Source organism: Megascapheus bottae, chromosome 8, assembly GCF_031878675.1.
Source record: "Megascapheus bottae isolate mThoBot1 chromosome 8, mThoBot2.hap1, whole genome shotgun sequence".
Classification (NCBI taxonomy): Eukaryota; Metazoa; Chordata; class Mammalia; order Rodentia; family Geomyidae; genus Megascapheus; species Megascapheus bottae.
This window is the reverse complement of record NC_143516.1, coordinates 58,223,123-58,243,370: the sequence shown is the minus strand read 5'-3', so window position 1 is coordinate 58,243,370 and position 20,248 is coordinate 58,223,123. Positions and strand designations below refer to the sequence as shown.

General features: G+C 35.2%; 1 protein-coding gene across 1 annotated transcript in view; it reads right to left on the bottom strand.

The window, feature by feature from the left end:
- The window catches only part of Cep162 (centrosomal protein 162), a 97,414-nt gene that overhangs the window by 16,706 nt on the left and 60,460 nt on the right, over nt 1-20,248 (bottom strand). The window contains exons 14-22 of the mRNA XM_090338485.1: nt 17,940-18,073; nt 17,387-17,614; nt 16,743-16,883; nt 15,070-15,182; nt 13,282-13,387; nt 9,547-9,673; nt 8,072-8,235; nt 6,078-6,182; nt 1,854-2,066 (exon numbers count right to left, since the gene is read on the bottom strand). Coding sequence (XP_090194611.1) covers nt 1,854-2,066; nt 6,078-6,182; nt 8,072-8,235; nt 9,547-9,673; nt 13,282-13,387; nt 15,070-15,182; nt 16,743-16,883; nt 17,387-17,614; nt 17,940-18,073 — 1,331 coding nt within the window. The remainder of the gene's footprint in view (nt 1-1,853; nt 2,067-6,077; nt 6,183-8,071; nt 8,236-9,546; nt 9,674-13,281; nt 13,388-15,069; nt 15,183-16,742; nt 16,884-17,386; nt 17,615-17,939; nt 18,074-20,248) is intronic.

Sequence of the window (20,248 nt, the reverse complement as noted above, 5' to 3'; positions counted from 1 at the left end):
AATTGATTAATTTAAATTAACATGTTACTATCCACTTATTCTGCACCCTTCTCAATACAATATGCAAAACACATACTTTGAAGATAAACATATAGAGCAACTTGTAGATAAAATACTGAAGTGTTTGAAGGAATAGCATATTTTAAACCCCAAAGCATCAACTTACAAATGTTAAAAGGCACATGACAGGTTGGAATTGCTATGAACCTTTAAGATACTAAATATATGAAATGCTTAGAATAAACTGTTTACTCTATGGACTGAGTATTATAGTGTTTTCTCATCTATTCTTTGAATATTGAGCTACAACTTCATGATAGTCTTTGGGTTTAGTTCCACAGGTAAATGACATTAAGTGCTTTATGACATTAAGTACTTTTTCAAATAGTTCAATTCCTGGTGAGGACAGTAACCAAGTAAGAGCTAAAATGTTCCATTATACTGCTAGTAATAACTTTGGAAAAATGTTCCAGAGAGGAGACGGTGCCTATCTAGAGGAGCCAGGAAGGTGACAGACTGCACAAATATAGCACATTCAAGTATAGTTTTGAGAGATAAAAGTAAATCTGGCACTAAGTAGATGCAATTATGCTTTAGAAACTGGAAGATGATACTTGAATACAAGTGAATGTTAAATGTATATTCAGACTTGTAAATGAATGAAGAAAATGACAAGTAGGGAGCAGAGGCAGGAATAGGATGAAGTGGGGAAGTACAAAAAGGGAAATGTTAGGATAGGCAAATTTAGATGTATAAAATTAGGGTAGGAAGTTTTAGTTTGTGTCTGAGAGCCCCATTTTGGTCAGTAAAATATTAGCAATAATATATATTTACTTAACTATATGTTTGCTATAGTCCAGGTATATTACTATGACCTTTAAAGACATTCAATCCTACCAATATCTTCTAATTTAGGGATTAATAACAATATGTATTAAAGAGTACTGGGCTATAAGAACCTTACTGAGGGTAGGATGTAATGGTTAGAAAGAGTAGAACAGTTCTAGGAGCCACCAGCAGTCCACAATATACAGGCAAAAGAGATCACTCACAATCTAACCAAATGGTTGAAACTATGAATGTATGAAAGAAAGGTGCTTGGGGCTAAGAGTGCCTCCAACTAGCAGACCCACAGAAGTTTTCTCTGGAGAAGGAGTATTTGGACTGAAATCTGAGGATCAGAAAAATGTCCATCTGGGGAAAGGAACACAACACACAAATCTCTGTGGCTGTAGGACTAAAGTCCAGCTACAATATATAAATAAATGTCATTCTATCTATCCAAAGAAAGATAAATAATTATTCAAGGGGCATCAACAAAGAGGTGTGGGCATAAAGCTGGGCTATAAAATGGCTTGGTGGTAGAGTGCTTGCCTTGCAGGTACAAGACCTTGGTTCCTTACCCAGCTCTCAAAAACAAAGTCAAACTAAACACAGAGAGAGAACTTTGTAAGAAATGATGCTCCCCTAGATGTCCTGCATCCCTAGATTATCTCACCACCCAAAATGTGTTATTCTGCTTCAATTTTTCGTTGGTGTCTAAGTAAATTTAGGGAAAATATTTTAAAACATGGTAAATAATTTCATTTATATAACATATGTATCAGATTTGTTTTACTCTTCCTTGACTTCATTTTCACTAATTTTAATATTGAGAAGGGCAATGCAAAGATCATTTTGTAATAGCTTATTATTGCCCAAATAAAAAGAAGGTGCTGAAAAGACAAAAAAATCGGATGGTCTAAGTTTCTTTTGTAATATTCTTACTAGTGGTAAAGATTTAGAGCTTTGCTAAAATTAGCTCTTGGAAGCCCTATCTTCAGGGTCCACCTCCATGGCCAGCTGGCCCATACCTTCATTTTCTGAAACTGTTGCTCCATGGTACGAAGGCTTCTCTTTGCTTCTTCATCTTTACCTTCCAGTTCAGCCTCCAGCTTTTTTACCCTATTTTCCATAAATTCTACTGTGTTTTTGTCTACTATGTCACCAGCTGCTGATGCAGCCAGAATTAAAGTAGGTAAAGAGTTGGGATATCTTCTCTTGAGAATTCCTTCCATTTCCTTAACCTATTAAGATAGGTTTTAACATATGTAAATACATAAAACTAGGTAAAAATAAAGCAGTTTAACACATAAATTTAGATTATGTTTATCAGCAATATCAGTCATGTTTACAGCATGTCTCCAGGCTGAATGAAAAGCAAAGAGTATAATGCAATTTCTAAAAATTATCCAGTTTAAAAGCCTTCTTAGTACATCTCTAACTATCGGCTAGTTTAGGAAATCCTCCTACAGCTACATTATCTGTTGCTTTGTTATATTAGTAAAAACTGGTCACACTGAGTAGAAACCTCACTCACCTCCACAGGCCTGTTTAAACAATAGTACTACTTACTATTCACTGACTGACAAATTACTTATACATACAGGAACACACAAAGTTTCTGTAATTCACATCACTTTCTAGGCATTTTCCCTGTAATAACAATCTTTACCCTACAGACTCTTCCATCAAGCCTCTCTAATAAGCTTAATCTAATTTAAAATGATTTATTTTAATGGGAAGACAAGAAGAATCAATTGACTTGTAATGACATTTTAACAAATAGATAAATACATTTCATTATATTTATAAACTATTGGTAACTTTTATGGTCTTTCTGTAAGAAAAAAATTATATTAGAGTGCACAGAAATCATGCTTGGTATTACATATGTCTATTGTACACACATGCTTTTTTTTTTTTTCTTGCCAGTCCTGGGCCTCTCAGGGCCTGGGCACTGTCCTTGGGCTTTCTCAAGGCTAGAGTTTTACCACTTGGGCCACAGCACCATTTCTGGCTTTTTTCTATGTATATGGTACTGAAGAATCAAACCTGGGTCTTTGGGGTACTATGGTTAAGATATAATTGAAAAATATATACTAAAAGATTAAATTGTTTTGTTAAAGTCTTCTCAGAATGCAACAAATACAGCTGAGAGTCATGGTAGTACATATGAAGAGTATGAGTGATCAAACTGAACTACTAGCTTTAGCATCTCCTGCCCTCTACTCCTCAACCCATGTTAAAAAATGTTGATATAAGCTGGCCACAGTGGCTCACACCTGTAATCCTAGCTACTCAGGAGGCTGAGATCTGAGGATCAAGGTTGAAAGCCAGCACAAAAAGACCTGAGACTTTTAATCTCCAATTAAACTCTAGAAAACAGGAAGTGGGCTTGGTTCCAGGGTAGTGCAGTAGCCTTGAGCTGAAGAGCTCAGTGACAGTGCCAGGCCAGAGTTCAAGCCCCATGAATCACACATACACACACAAAAAAAGTTGATGTGAACAGTATCAACTCAAGATTTTAAAAACAACTGTGGATCAACTGAAATTTATCCCTATGATAGCCAAGCATATATAATGAGAACTTGATAAGTGCTGGCTTTTATTATTGCTATTATTTTATTTATAATTTTTTTGCCAAAAAGATCTACCTAAGGCAAGATGGGTGGTGGGGCTCAAAATCCTGTTTCCGGACAACATTATTTAGATTTAATCTTTAAGAATCATATATCATTTGCAAAGTTGACAGAAAATATTTTCATTACTGAAAATTGCTTTTTTAAAATATTTTTTATTGTAATTAATAAAAGGGTTGAAAATTGCTTTTATATTCGTTGGTGCACCATAGACTGACATACATCAAAATCAAAATACTAATAGTTTGTTTTACTTTAAAAACTTTCCAAAATTTTCTTTCCTTTGATAATTGAAGATCTAGTCATTTTTACAAGTTGTAACCATTTGGAGGTATATAAACACACACATTATTTATTAAAAAGAGAATTACAGGGACCGGGAGTTTGGCCTAGTGGTTAAAGTGTTTGCCTAGCATGCATGAAGACACGGGTTCGATTCCTCGGTACCACATACATAGAAAAAAAGCCGGAAGTGGTGTTGAGGCTCAAGTGGTAGAGCTCTAGCCTTGAGAAAGTCCAAGGACAGTGCTCAGGCCCTGAGCTCAAGCCCAGGACTGGCAAAAAAAAAAAAAAAAAAAAAAAGAGAGAGAATTATATTTTAGAAATAAATTTATTTGAAATATTCTAACTGGTTATAATGGATTTATTTAAAAATTACATGAATGTTTTAGATCTAATTTTGATATCTTGAAATACTTATATCATTTTCTGAGGAAATTAATTTTAATCTTTCCTTTTTTAATTGTTGCATTGAAATATTATTCTTTACTCAATGATACCAGAATGGCTTGTATACAAAGCAAAATTTTCAAAACCTTCATTGAAAATTAAACTATGAAATGGTTCCTTAAATGAACAAGCTGGATACAGCATTATGCCTGTAATTCTAGATACTTGGGAGGCTAAAATTAGGATAAGTAAAGTATGATGCCTACATGAGCAAAACATTTCTAAGACATCTCATCTCAACTGATATCTAGGTGTGATGGCTCACACCATCTAGATATGCCAGCTATGTAAGAAACATGAATATAAAGACTATGATTTAGACCAAGCTGATAAAAAGTAAAAACTAAATAAAGAACAAAGGGCCAACCATGTAGTTCCAGAGGCAGAGCACCTGCCTGGAAAGTTCAACGTTCTAGATCAAACCTAGTACCTCCAAGCAAACAGCAACAACAAAAAAGCATGAACAAATTTCACATCTAATTAGTCCTGTTTTTACTTACATTCTATGTTGAAAAGAAATAATTTATAGTTAAATAGTTTAGAATATATTCCAGAATGATTCTTATAGATCATGATATACATTGATTACAAAATATTCAGGCCTAAAATCATTAGACTAGAAGCTCTTACAAACACAGAATAAATCAGACCGCATGTGGTTATACAGAAATCCAACTATAAAAAAATACTACTGAGTGAGGAATAACATTGTACAAATATATAATAGAAAATAATTACATAACACATTTTCATACATTCATCTCTACATAATTTCTTTTTAAAGTTATTTCATGGACTAGTTCTTTTGGCATTTTTTTCTCATAGTTTGGATGGCTTCTTCCATGCTGGTTATGTTAAACCTCAAACATACACACACACACACACACACACACACACACACAAATTGAAGCAAAATCCCAGACTATGTTCCCTTTAGAATACTCCTCATTTTTCAAACCACTTTTGTTCTAGTCCTCTCCTAGTCCCTAAACCAAACTGAGTCATACCTTTCAACATAAGAAAAGAAGGTCTGGCAAAAGGAACTAAGGTTTTGTTTTTATTTTTTGCTTGGTTTTTCTTTTTCTCACAGGAGGGGATATAATGCTGGGCCTAGTGATGACCTCACAGACTTGGATTTGTGATGGAATAATAGCCATAGGTTTTAGTATCATGACTTGATTATAGAATCACACTCCTTATGAAAAAACTGGAATTCTGCATTCATTTCAATTCATCTGTGAATATAAATGCTAAGCAGAATGGTAAAAATAGAAGAAAGATAGATAAATTCTACCTCTCCCCAAAAAAGCTTATTCTAATGTTTATCCTAATGGTCTCACTGCATGCTTTTAAAAGACTTTCCAGCTACATTGACCATAGCATACATTATTTCTATTCATTAAGAGTTCAAGAGAAAGAGCAGTTCATTAGAAGTCTGTTTTCTTCATTGTTCATAACACTTTGCACTATTAACATTCCCAACTTAAAGACCTTCTTTCCTTTATTATCCTCTCATCTGCCTTACTTCGGAACAGGACTGAAGTCTTTTTTTTCCCCCTTTACAAAAAATAATATTTTTTGAAGATAACTCCTGAGTTGAAGCAATCCTTCTGCCTTAGCTTCCTAAGTAGCTGGAACTATCAGGCATATACCACTATGCCCAGTATAGGAGGAAGAATCCGGACTCTACTGAGCTTACATTGATGGTGAGAAGCATTATTCTAAAAATTCCTTGTCTATAAAGTTATCAAAAATATAAATGCTGTTAATTTATTAATATCACATTAAAACTATAATGTCATAGTTAAATATATCTTGTGGGAAATGGTGAAACAATAATCCATTGTATATAAAAAATATCTTCATAAAAATCTACTTTACACATACTTGTCGTTCTAGGTCCTGAATTCTTTTGGCATCAACTGTTCTATCTTTTGAATGTAACTTCTGTAAAGTAGATGGAGTACCGTGTTCAGCTTTCAATTTCCCAATCTGTTGATACATAAAGAAGAGAGTAAAAAGCATATTTAAAACAACAGAAAACAAGACCTCCATGAAGATGGCACTGAAACAATAGGGAGCCAGCCTAGCTCTCTCCCACAAAAAGAGACAGTTGGGGAGTCCCAGGAGCCAGCTATGCTAAGAAATCAACAACTACAAATTTACAAAACATCTGCTGGGGAACAGTAGATGTGCCAGCAAAGGCAGTGTGCCCCAGTTGGAAACCAGCTGTAAACTTCTCCTGACCCCAGAAATACCAAAAGTGCAAATCCACACCTGGACCCGCCTACCTGAAGTCAGCAATGAAAATAATTTGTTATTCATTATTGGGCTGAAAACCACACAGATACCCAGAGAGCCACCAGCCCAAAACCAAGTAAAGTCCACCACCTATTGGTGACAGAACAAACTAATTGTAGTAATATCAAGTCCTGAAGACCAAATGCGGGAAATAACAGAGACAAATCATGAAATTTATAAATAATCAAGGTCCCACACAAATACCAAAAGGAAATAAAAGTGAAGAGATTAGAGAGAAGTCACCATCCAAAGCGATGACACTTGATGTGACAGGGGACAAGATACCACTGAAAGAGATGACCAAAGAAATAAAAAGAGAACTCTAAAAACAATTCCAGGAATATAAGCAGGAAATTAATTGCCAGGAATCTCTTCTTTATGCCCTAAAACGTGGTCTATTTCAGAAAATGTTCCATGTGCCAGTCCTGGGCTTGAGCTCAGGACCTGAGCACTGTCTTTGGACTTAAGTCTAGATCTCTACCACTTGAGTCTCATCACCACTTCCGACTTTTTTTTTTCTATGTAAGTGGTACTGAGGAATTGAACCCAGGTGTTCATGCATATTACACAAGCACTCTACCACTAGGCTAAACTCTTGGCCCAAGCTTTTGTTTTTGTTTTCTCTCCTTTGTTACTGTTTATGATTCCTGTCCTTTTGTCTTGTATGTGAGTTTATTTTTTTTAAGAGCAAGGGAGAGCTCAGAAATGGTAGAGCAAAGGATTAAAAAAATGCAGCAATGTTACTCAGACACAGTTGAAAATGAGTGATACAATTTCAAGGGGGGAGATGCGGTAGGGAACTGAGAAAATAGTAAGGAAGCAGTGACATTGTTCCAAAAAAAAATGTACTCCTTACTTGGCTTATAACCCCTCTTTATATCACTTTTAAATAAAAAGAAATAAATAAATCTAAAAAAAGAAAGTCACTGTCATTAAGGCTACTCATTAACTTCTCAAAAAGCACTGAGCTCTTTCCTAGTTCTGGTACTTCTAGCATATAGCTGATAGAGATAAGGAGGCCAGGCAAGACAAACTGGGTGCCCGCACTCAAAGCTAGTAAGATAGTAAATACTGTAACATAAACAAAATGATATCAGACAGGGACAAGTGCTATAAAGAGAAGAAGACAAAATGAAAGAACAGGAAATAAGAATATATAGGGGTGAGATAGCAAGCTCCACTAGAAAAACAGGTCAGGAGACATTTTCTGGGGAAGAGAAATTTGAGTTGACATTTAAAGGAGGCAATAAAAGACAATATGTGGAATAAAGTGAGGCCAGAATCCCAAAGGCCAAGGCACCAAGTGTAATAAAATAAGCCTGACATCATCAAGAACCACAGGATATGGTGAGGCAAGCAGCTCAGGTGAGAGGTTCTAGGTGAGCCCTAAAGGCAGAACCCTGAACATACAGATCTCACTCGCTGTAAATGGAGCACATCTCCAACACAAACACAAATAAAAGTTGGCTATCAAAAAATCACAGACTTTTAAGTGATAGTACAGACATCATTGCTTACATAGTTGAGCTTGAAGACCATAGGGCCAATCTACAGTAATACATCCTAAAATGATCTAGTACCTCAAGCTGAAGCTTTTCAATTTCTTCATTTGCTTCCTTAAGCCGAACTGTATCTTTATCCAGAAGTTCCTGATTTTCAGCATACCACTGTAATCTCTTTTGCAGACGGCTGACTTCTTGTTTATGTGTTTCTTCTAAAAGGTTTATTTCATATAGTTTTTCCCCTATAAGAGAAAATAACTCAATAACCCAATTGTATTTTTAAAAATATGGAAATAAGTGAAAAGATTATGAATGAAAACAAACATCTGTCTAAATAGATGCACTAGGAAATAAGGAATGGAATCACTGACATAAGTTATGGAATACAGAGTTTAATGTCTTAGCAATGGAAGGCAAGAGACTGCATTCACAATCCAGATCTTCAGCCTCATAATTGATTACTCAATTTTCCCCCTACTGAATTTCATTATAAAAAGTGAAGCTGTTTCCTGGGGAAAATAATAAAAAATGAAGAATAGCTACATTTATTTATTTATTTATTTATTTATCTATTTATTTATTTTGGCCAGTCCTGGCCTTGAGCTGAGGGCCTGAGCACTGTCCTTGGACTTTCTCAAGGTTAGAGGTGTACCACTTGAGCTTTAGCACCACTTCCGGCTTTTTTCTATGTATGTGGTACCAAGGAATAGAACCAGGGCCTTCATGTATGCTAAGCTAGGCAAGCACTCTACCACTAGGCCAAACTCCCGGCCCCAACTACAGTTATTTTAAAAATGAAAAGCACTCACAAGTGCTTCATTTAAATTACCTTATTACAGCAAATAAAGGTATTCAAGCAAACTTGAATAAATAACTTTTCAAAAATAGCTTTATGTTTTTAACCCTATTAATGTTTTACTTAGTTCTTATTATTTTATTTACTTTATTGTATCTTTACTTTGGAAAGCATAACTCCCGACTTATGGTTTGCCACCCAAACTTCATCCACAGATATACTTGGCAATGTGCTTACTGGCCAAACTTGACTATCCTCCCTCCATTGCTTCATTGTCAAATCCTGCTACCTGTCGAGGTAGCAGCTCAAATGTCAGTCTTCCCTGCAACTCTGACTTAGCATTCTGTCTTCTCTCTTATAATTGCTTCTCACTTTTTATGTTTCTCACTTGATTTTCCTAGTGGAGAAAAACACCATTCACTGTATGTGGCTCGTTTGGCTCAAATACTTAAGAATATGTTCAGACCCAGGGATAAGAAGACAGACTGTGCCCTCAGTAAGTTTACATGCTAGCTTGGATCACAAACATGTAAATATTAAGCGTAAAATGCCAGGAGTGTAAAATAATTCCTGATTTTCTTTTATCTTCCAATTATTTAACTAAAACCTAATGGAAGGTACACCATTGTTTAGAAACTACAAGGATATTCTAAGAGTACTATATGCTTAAAGGAAAAACAATTAGACTATTTTTCTAAAATTCAAGATTAGCATAATGACTGGTAGAAAGGCAAGCCATTTTAGCTCAATGTTTTACCTGTGGCATAAACAATCTGATCTTTGGCCTGGTCCCTCTCTTTCTTCATTTTTTCCAAGTCTACTTCAAGAGCCTGTTTGTCTTGCTTCAGTCTTTTGATTTCTTCTAACAAACTGCTTTTTTCTTTCTTGACAGAGAAATACAAAGGCAAGTTACTTCCCAACACCAAAATATTGTGGCACAATCTATAGTCCATCAAAAAAAAGTGACATACTTTCCTAAATTTCAGATATAATTGTATTAATTCTTCCTTTCACAACCTCAAACCACGAGTAGCTTCTGAATAATCTATTCTTACAGCAGCTAAAGGGATCATTGTAGAAGCAGTTAATATCACTCTTCCATTTGAAATCCTCTGTGACTCATCTCAAAGGGCTACCCAAAGCCCTTACACACCAATTGTAGCACCATATAACACTGCACTGATATAACTACTTTAAACCTTCCTCCTATTTCATTCTAGCCAGAGAATTTCTTTTTGTTCCTTGAATGTCACTACTGTCTTTCCTGCCTATGGCACTCTGCCTCCAGATAGGCATGTAGTTCACAAACAACCTGGTTAGAGTGACGTATACTCTCAGCTACACAGGTTAAGAAGACTGTGGTCTGAGGCTAGTGCTGAGAAAAACAGACGGACTCTATTCCAAATAGCAAGCAAAAACAAAGGTGAGGGAGAACTAAGCATGCAGTCCAAGTGATTAAGCACCTGCCTAGGAAGTATAACCCTAGTACAAATTCCAAAGCCAACAATAAAAACAGTAACAAAAGACTAAATCTTCACTTGGCCTCATGGAACAAGGTTTTATTTTCTTCTCTTCTCTTAACACTCATACTTAATCTGATAGTATCTAGATACCTGAAAGCAGAATTTTATTTTGCTAGACCTTTTACCATATACACATAGAAATGGCTTAGAAAATAAAAACTGACATGAATTCTCAACACTTAAGCACTGTACCCCTTCCTCTACTTGATAAAAATCCTACCCAGCTCACGCTCACAAAGCTATTCTGAGGATCTCCTCCTGCACTCACACAAAAATTGTTGAAACTCTAGGAAAGTGTTTACTTTTGCAGGGACATTATATATACTCTATCAAGATGACAGCTGTGAGGAGACCGTGCCTGTGGCTTACTATTACTGTTTTACTTTTTTTTTTTTCCAGTCCTGGGCTTGAGCTCAGGGCCTGAGCATTGTCCCTGGACTTTCTCAAGGCTAGAGCCTCAGCACCACTTCCAGCTTTTTTCTATGTATGTGGTACCAAGGAATAGAACCCGGGTCTTTGTGCATTCTAGGCAAGCACTTTAACCACTAGGCTAAACTCCTGGCCCCTTCTGGGACAAAAATCACATGATTGTCTCAGTATATGCAGGAAAGGCATTTGACAAGATCCAACACCCCTTTATGCTAAAAGCTCGGAGAAACTAGGAATCCATGGAACATTCCTCAGTATAATAAACCCCCAGTATCACAAACCCACAGCTATTATTATACTTAATGGCAAAAAGCTAAAGCCATTCCCTCTAAAATCAGGAATGAGACAAGATGCCCACTCTCTCCACTCCTCTTTAAAATAGTATTAGAATTCCTAGCCAGAGCAATAAGGCAAGAAGCAAGCATAAAGGGGATCCAAATAGGGAAAGAGGAAGTAAAACTTTCCCTCTTTGCAGATGACATGATTCTGTATTTATAGAACCCTATAGACTCCACTCCCAAGCTCCTTGAGCTGATTCAAAACTTTGGAAAGGTAGCAGGGTATAAAATTAACCCTCAAAAACCAACTGCCTTCCTTGATGCAACAGTGAGAGGAACAAGGCAACATTCAGAAAAGCAACTCGTTTTGCAATAGCCTCAAAGAAAATAAAGTACCTAGGAATTAACTAAGAATGTAAAGGACCTTTTTTTTCTTTTTTCTTTTTTTTATTGTAATTAGTAAAAGGGTTACATGATATTTGCCAGATAGAAGGTGCATTAATTCACATACATTGATACCCTTTCACATGTCTTGGTACCCATTTCCCTCCCCCCCACACCCCCCACCCATCTTGGTTTTCCCCCCTTCCCTATCAAATTTCAAATAACCAAATACAAATAAATTCAATATATCAGATAACGAAGTGAGATACTATACCAATATGAGATAACCAAGGGACAGCAAAGGAGATGAGAGACAACATAGTACATTAAGGACAACAATCATTCGTTATATGGCTTTTGTTTCAATATCCTGGAGGTCCTGTAAAGGACCTTTTTGATGAAAACTTTAAAACCCTGAAAAAGGAATTAAAGCAGAACTGAGGAAATGGAAAAACGTCCCATGCTCCTGGATTGGAAGAATTATCATCGTGAAAATGGCAATCTTGCCAAGGGATATCTACAAATTCAATGGAATACCCATCAATATCCCAATGTCATTCTTTAAGGAAATATGGAATAATGAGACACTGTATAGCAAAAACACTTCTTAGCAGAAAGAACTGTGCAGGAGGAATTTCAATACCAAACTTTAGACTCTATTACAGAGCTAGGTACTGGCACAAGAACAGGCCTGAAGACAAATGGAGTAGAACTGAGGACTCAGATATTAAACCACAGACGTATGGCCACCTAATCTTTGATAACGGAGCCAAAAAAATAGAATGGAAGAAAGACAGCCTGTTCAACAAATGGTGCTGGCAGAACTGGGTAAGCACCTGCAGAAAACTAAAGTTGGATCCTTCTTTGTCACTCTGCACTAGAATTAACTCCAAATGGATCAAAGACTGCGAGGTAAAGCTGACACACTGAAAACATTACAAGAAGGAATAGGATATACACTAGCCCTCCTTGGCACAGGTAGAAACTTTCTTAACAAGGACCAAGAAACACAACAAATCAGAGAGAGGCTGTATAAGTGGGACTGCATTAGACTGCAGAGCTTCTGTATGGCAAAGGACATAGCTAGTAAATTAATTAGGAAGCCTACAGAAAGGGAGAAGATTTCACTAACCATACAATGGACAAAGGCCTCATATTTAAAGTATATCAACAGTTTATGATTCTTTTTTAACTGTTTTTTTTTTTTGTACAGTTCTGGGGCTTGAATTCAGGGCCTGGGCACTATCCCTGAGCCTCTCTGTGCTCAACGCTAGCATTCTACTACTTGAGCCACAATACCACTTCAGGCTTTTATTGTGTATGTGGTAATGAGGAATGGAACCCAGTAAGTACCACAAGGCCATGTTCCTAGAACTACTTAACAATTTTTTTTTGCTAGTTCTGGGGCTTGAACTCAGGGCCTGAGTACTATCCTTGAGCTTTCTCAAAACTAGAGCTCTTCCACTTGAGCCACGGCACTTCTGGTTTTCTATGCATGTGGTACCAAGCAGTCTGTACATACATATTCATGCATGCTGGGTTAACACTCTATCATTAGGTCAAGCTTCCAGCCCTATTTTATGATTCTTATAGCAACTACTACTAACTTTTTAGCTATAGAGGAATTAAAGCCTATTTATTTCTTTTACTATGAGTATCTCTAGCACACTGGAGAAAGTCTATACTATTTCATGTATTATAAATGTCACAATGAAACCCTAAGCATTTAAGTTATGCTAAAAAATTAAGTAAAAACATGCATTTATTAAAAACTGATCTTATTTATACATTTGTATTATAGAACCAGATCTTTTTTATATTCATGGAACTTCATAATAATTTTACTATTCGTAATAGTTAAAATCACATGTAGCTTACCTGTATGCCACGCAGTTCTGCTAACAGATCAGTAAAACTCTGGTTTCTGGCTGGCTCTGAATTTTCTGGTACTGGAGATAGCAAATGATTTTTGTGCATCTGTTCTCTGATTTATTTAAAAACGAGAGATATTTTCAAAAGTAAGTTAATCTTTAAGTACCACGTATTCTTACAAATGAAACACTAATGAACATTACAACTATATGAATTACTGAAGATAAAAATCTTATCTAAAAGCAGCATGGCAGTGCCTCAAAAGGCTAAATATAGAGCTTCCCTATGACCCAGCAATTCCACTACTTGGCATTTACCCAACCATCCAGAAACAAAGGCATACTAAAGCCACTAGCACAACAATGTTCACTGCAGCATTATTCACCATAGCAAAGATATGGAACCAACCTAGATGTCCCTCAGTTGATGAGTGGATCCACAAGATGTGGAATTTGTACACAATGGAATTCTATGCTGCTGTCACAAAAAATGACATCGCCCCATTTGTTAGGAAATGGAAAGACTTAGAAAAAATCATATTAAGCAAAGTAAGCCAGACTCAAAGGAACTTAGACTCAACGGTTTCCCTCATTCATCATAACCAGTAGAAACCTTGGGCTCTAATAGCAAAGATTTGCAATAGAGCAAAAACTTGATACATAAGGACATATAGTATGAAGCTAATTGAATGGACCTCTAGGATATTGAAACAAAAGCCATATAACAAATTATTGCTGTCCTTAAGGTGCTATGTTATTTCTCATCTCTTTTGCTGTTCCTTTGTTATCTCATACTGTCACAATATCTCACTTTGTTATCTGATATATTGGATACATTTGTATTTGGTTACTTGAAATTGGACAGGGAAGGGGGGAAAACCAAGAGGGGGGTGGGGGGAGGGTAATGGGGACCAAGACATGTGGAAGGGTATCAATGTATGTGAATTAATGCACCTTCTATCTGGCAAATATCATGCAACCCTTTTATTAAATACAATAAAAAATATTAAAAAATCTTATCTAAAAGATTAAAATATTAATGCATGAAAGGAAAAGCATACTTTACAGGAAATGTATGTATTTTTAATTTAAAGAAATAGAAGTCCTAAGTACATTGTTTTTTTCCAATACAAATACATTTCCTCGCTGGTCCCAGTGGCTCATGCCTGTAATCCTACCTACTTAGGAGGCTGAAATCTGAGGGTCAAGGTTCAAAGCCAGCTCGAACACAAAAGGACCTGAGACTCTTATATCCAATTAACCTCTAGAAAATGAGAAGTGGGGCTGTGGCTCCAGGTGTAGGGTGATAGTCTTGAACTGAACAGCTCAGGGGCAATGACCAGGCCCAAGGGTAGGTTGGCAGCCTTGAGCTGAAGAGCTCAGGGACAGTGCCCAGGCCAGAGTTCAAGCTCCATTATCCACCAACAATATATATATATATATATATATATATATATACATCTATACATATATACATACATACATATATATATTATATTTTATATATGTGTATATATACATATATATATATTTTCTCCTAATTTATAGAGGATAAAAACCAGTGATGCAGAAAATGTGTTGGCTGTATATCTGTCCTGTTGTTAAAGAAAAAATAACAAAGAAAATCACACCGTATTGTTGGAATTTTTGAGTCAATTTTTCCGTTTTTATAGAGGTGTTATGAAAAGAGTTTAGGAATCCATGTAAGATGACCTAAATGTATTATTAATATAACAATAAGTTGCACAGAAAGTTGAAATATATTTCATGGCAAGAAGTAAAGAAAAAAACTTACTTTAAAGAAGCTAGTTCACTAAATAAACTCTGGTTTTCCTTAAACATTTGCTCTTTGTTTTTCTTGTTTTGTTCTTGGAGATCTTTCACTTGATTATATAATCTTTCATTTTCCTTTCAAATAGCAGAAAGAAACATTTGAATTAAATCAGCAGTATTTACAAAACAGAAGATGCTTGCTATAGGGAAATCCTTTAAATATATTAAAATTCTCCAGTTTTAAAATATGCAAAATTTTCTGTTTATTTTGGGGGGGGAAACTTGTTATATAAAAATCATTTCCAAATGCTTAAAATGATTGTATGAAAAGAAGCTGGAAATTTCTCAGTCAGTAGAACAGACCATATTTCACAAGGGTTAACAGTTAAGTGGATGAAAGAATCATTACACACCAACTGTTTGGACTAGGACTGGGTGAGGCCCAAAGGAACTCTATACAGCCTTGTTTATCTTGACTGAAAGAAGAAAATAAACCCTAACTTGAGGATAGTGAAAAATAAATCCTAATGAGTTAAAGTGATGAGTGTCATAATGAGTAGTCACTCTTGTAGCTGAAGTGGACTATTATTGAATAGTGACTTAACAATTAAAAATTGTCAGGACAAAGCAGAGCAGAGCACAGATTTAGTTTAAGATTAAAGAGCTATTCAAACCATCTGAGAGAAACAGAGAGGGTATACTATTCTTCCTTAGATGGTCTAGCTCACTAAGCATCTGACTAGATACCCACACATAGTGAGACCAAAAGAGGACAGTCTCAGGGGAAAACCACTAAATTGTAATACTCAAGCACCGCTACATATGTACATAAAATAAAATGGAGTAAAAAAAAAACCCAAAGTTAAGACAACAAAGGATCTCTTCTTAATTTGTCATATCTTTATTCTTTACCTCATATATGATTTAAACATGTGCATATCTGAGGGAAGTAGGAAAGGCAGCACAGAATCAGTGGAAAGCAGGTGAAAAGTGCAGAAATGTGGTCCATCAGCTGAACTAGACATCGATGAAACAGAACTAAGCAACTCAAGGGCAGTGAGGGGAGGGAGGGAATGAGAGACATAGAAGGAGCAGCTGATACTAAGAAAAGGAAAGAAATGTACATATCACCCAAGAAAAAATAGTTTTATTGCTAATGTTCATAGAGTTGAAATTTTTCTTATGTAAAATTTGAGGTCTTTGTATTTTTCATGATTGATAAGCTTTGTACATTAGAATGATGATCCTTATCAGTGTGAATATTAAAATGTGTAGGTGACTTTAGCTAAGAATAACTATGCTAGAATACTGTGAAGTATATTACTCAATTAATTTCAATAAAGAAGTCTTTGGGGAAAATAACAACAACAACAACAAAGCAGCAGCAAACCCAAGAGCTTTCTAATGATCTGCTGAAAAGTACGGAAAACTTAATCAGTGTAGAATGGTACTTGGCAGAAAGCACTTAAACATATAGAACCCCCCATACATTTTTTCTGTCTTTAGGAGGCAGAACTGGTACCATACTTAAGGGGGTCTGTGAAATCTTCAAATTTCCTTTCTATATATGTTAAGATCATGAGGAGAGGCTGAATTGAACCTCTTTACTTGGTGAAGGCACTGTATTCTGCAACTCAAGCTATTACATGTAGAGCTATTTCATTGAGAGCATTATTATGGCAAGACATGCCATACCTGCTGATATCCTTGAAGCAGTGTTTCTTGCTCTTCTATTTCTTTGTGGATTTGCTTCAACTTTTTTTCAGTGACAGGATCAGCTGTTTCTCCAAATTGTAACCATCTTTGCTTCCTGTTTGTTTCTTCCATGCTGTTTAACTTTTGTAAAAAAACAGAAAATGTTTTATTTACAGAGGGAAAGGCAAAAAAAATAAGGATTGACAATTCAAGGTGTTCAGAAACATATGTCTCATAATATTGAGTATGCTGGATATGATTATAGATAAATCATCACAATATTTTGTGCTGAGGTCCTAGAGAGTTTAAGAACTCCAAATATTAAGAGTGACCTCTGAGTCTAGACTTTTTAAAAGCAGCTCTTGCTGAAACATTGACTTCTCTCAGAGTTATAATGAATTTATGGATTTGAATTTTAAAAAGCCTAATAGCATAAGAAAACAATCAAAATTCACTTACCTGAGGCAGATAATTTACTTTCACATATTGAGGTACTTTCTACAACCATGCATATCCTCTACATAGTTTAAGTTAAACAATCACAAGCTAATAATGGCAACAAATTTTGTAGGAAGGATAGATTGCAATTTTGTTTTCTTCTGCTCAATAAATAAAAAAGAAAATTAGAAATATGTGGTTAGTACCTTGGCTTGAAGAATATAATTTTCTTGATTCAATTTGAAGAGTTTGTTTTCCTGTTGTAGCTTTAGTTCTTCCAACTGATTTTCCAGCTCTTTCTCTTTTTCTGAGAATTTGACTTTAATTTGCTCAATTAGGGCTTGTGCACTCCTCCATTTTTCCTCTGCTTCCTGGACTCTTTCAAGCATAAATAATTCTTTCTCCTTGTTTCCATAACAGTATCCCAAGGCATCCTTTCAAAGAAAAGCATTCTTTTATTATACTAGTTATACAGATAAGATTCATAATATGCATGGGGAAAAAAGAGCATAAAGTGAAATTGATAAAAATGTATTAGTAGAAAGAAATTCAGTGATTATACTATCACCATTAAAAAAGAAATTTCATGTTTACTATACTGCCATTTATTTTTGTCAATGTTCATCAACACACATTACTTGTATATATTAATGAAATTCATGGTAATATTACCACGCAGTTATGTGTAGTGTACATTGATCATCCATTTCATTATCTATGAGTTAAGTGATATAATGATTTTGGAAATTTGATACATACTGTCTGAAACTGAACACAAGACTCAGTGTCAGTCATATCTTCATACTTCTTGGGAGTATCTAGGCAACTTTCATTTTTAGGAATTGGTCTATTCACAGCTGCAGGCTTGATGACTTTAGTTCCAAATAAGATTTCTAAATATTGCAAATAATGGATGAAATAAATGAAAAATGAAAATTGAATGCTATTATGTAACAACACATATGTAAACAGTGGGAACACTAAGATAAAATGAAGACTTCAAAACAGCTTGAAATGTAACACTACAACACAGCTATTTCTATGATAACAATAATAGTAAGAATGGAGAAGGGGTATCAATGTTTGAGAAGTAATGTACCCACTACCTGATGAATGGAACTGTAATCCCTCCACAAATTACACTGATAATAAAATACAATAAAAAAGAATGGTTATTAAGTTATCATTCTGTACTATCTGATACAGATGGCTAATTGATTCGAGACTCTTGTTAAAGGAAAACAGGAATTAAATAACTATAAGAAAATTGCAAAGTAGTATAGCTTCAGGCTTTATTAATTCAAAATAAGATCTACATGTGTACAGTAATGAGAATTTCTAAATATTGAGTAGACAAGCAAATAGCAGCTAATGTTTTATAGCATTTCAACTCAGGTGAGATACAACTTAAGAGCATATTTCTTTGTAAGAGGGCAGAAAATTTTATACTATCAATATAATTATAAATTGCAAGAACATTATAGCAATTAATTTAGATGTCATTTTACAAGACTAATAACATTGGTATGATACCACAATCATATACATTAACTTAGAAAATGTGATTTTTAAATTTTGGGTACAATTTTTCATTTCTAAAGCAATTTATAAATCTTGGAAGGATAAAACTAATTCTGAAGCCAATATATTATACAGTTAATAATAAACACCATTTCAGGGGAATTCTGAAAAGGGATGTTAAAGCCTGTTTTCAAATATTATAGGCCTTGAACACCCCAAAAATATTTGCTTGCCTTAGAGATTAATGAATTACTTCAAAATGTGTAGTTTTAAAAAAATTTTTCCAAGATGCTAATTTTAAAAATTCTGAACTTACTATTCCATTAAAATGTTATACATGATTATTAAATATTTCAAAAACACAGAAAAGCCAAAACAAACAACTCGCCAATAGTTTTTCACAAAGACTTTCTTGCCAGCATTTTTTATAAGCTTGCCAAGTCTTTCCTTGTAGAGTCACTGTTTCATGGCAGAAATTCCCATGCAGAAGCAACAGACCTTCCATGTCACTGGAGGTGAACTATTGTATAATGGGGTATATTCTGCTAGCATGTGATTCTGTTCAGGACCAAGCACCTACAGTCAGCCTGTCTCTACGTCTTCTTATCACAAACACTTTCCTGCCTCATGTCTGAATTTTGTTTCTTTCTCAGTGGGTCACACATTCTTAAGTAATTACTTGGTTAAGCTCTAACAAGTGGACTTGTTTTTGACCCAAACCAATATCGATCCCATCAATAATATCTATATTCTACATTATTTCTACTCAGGGTCGATTTCACGAAGAATTAACTTGCGACAAGTAACAAACCTCCCAAATGTATTACAAATGAGTATAGTAACATTTGCTGTGGATCGATTGATCTATCTATCTATCTATCTATCTATCTATCTATCTATCTACAGTAGTCTGATAAGAAAAAGCAGTTCAGGCTTGGTATGGTGAACCACACCCCACACCCGTAATCCTAGCTAATTAGGAGGCTAAGATCTGAGGATCTCTGGTTCAAAGCCCGTTTGGGCACTAAAGTCCGTGAGAATCTCCAATTAACCTCCAGAAAATAGGAAGTGGAGCTTGGCTTAAGAGTAGGGCGGTATCCTTGAGCTGAAGAACTCAGGGACAATGCTCAGGCCCAGAGTTCAAGTCCCACAACTGACAAAAATAAAACTAGTTTAGTATGATAAATCATTATCTATCATTACACATATAATCTTATTAGAATTATGGTAGTCAAAAATATAAAAATTTGGAAGCATGCACAGCATGCGAAAAAAAAACCTGTGTTTGATTCCTTGGTACCACATACACAGAAAAAAGCAAGAAGTGGTGCTGTGGCTCAAGTGATAGAGAACTAGCCTTGAGAAAGCCAGAGGACAGTGCTTAGACCCTGAGTTCAAGAACCAGGACTGGCAAAAACAAAACAAAAAAACACATAAAACAAAAAAAAACCCTCAATAGTCCAAATAAAAAAAACTCAGTTGAAAGGCTTCCTTGAAAAATGCAACAAACTGAAAACAGTAACAGGGATAGAGAAGATAAGGTAAAA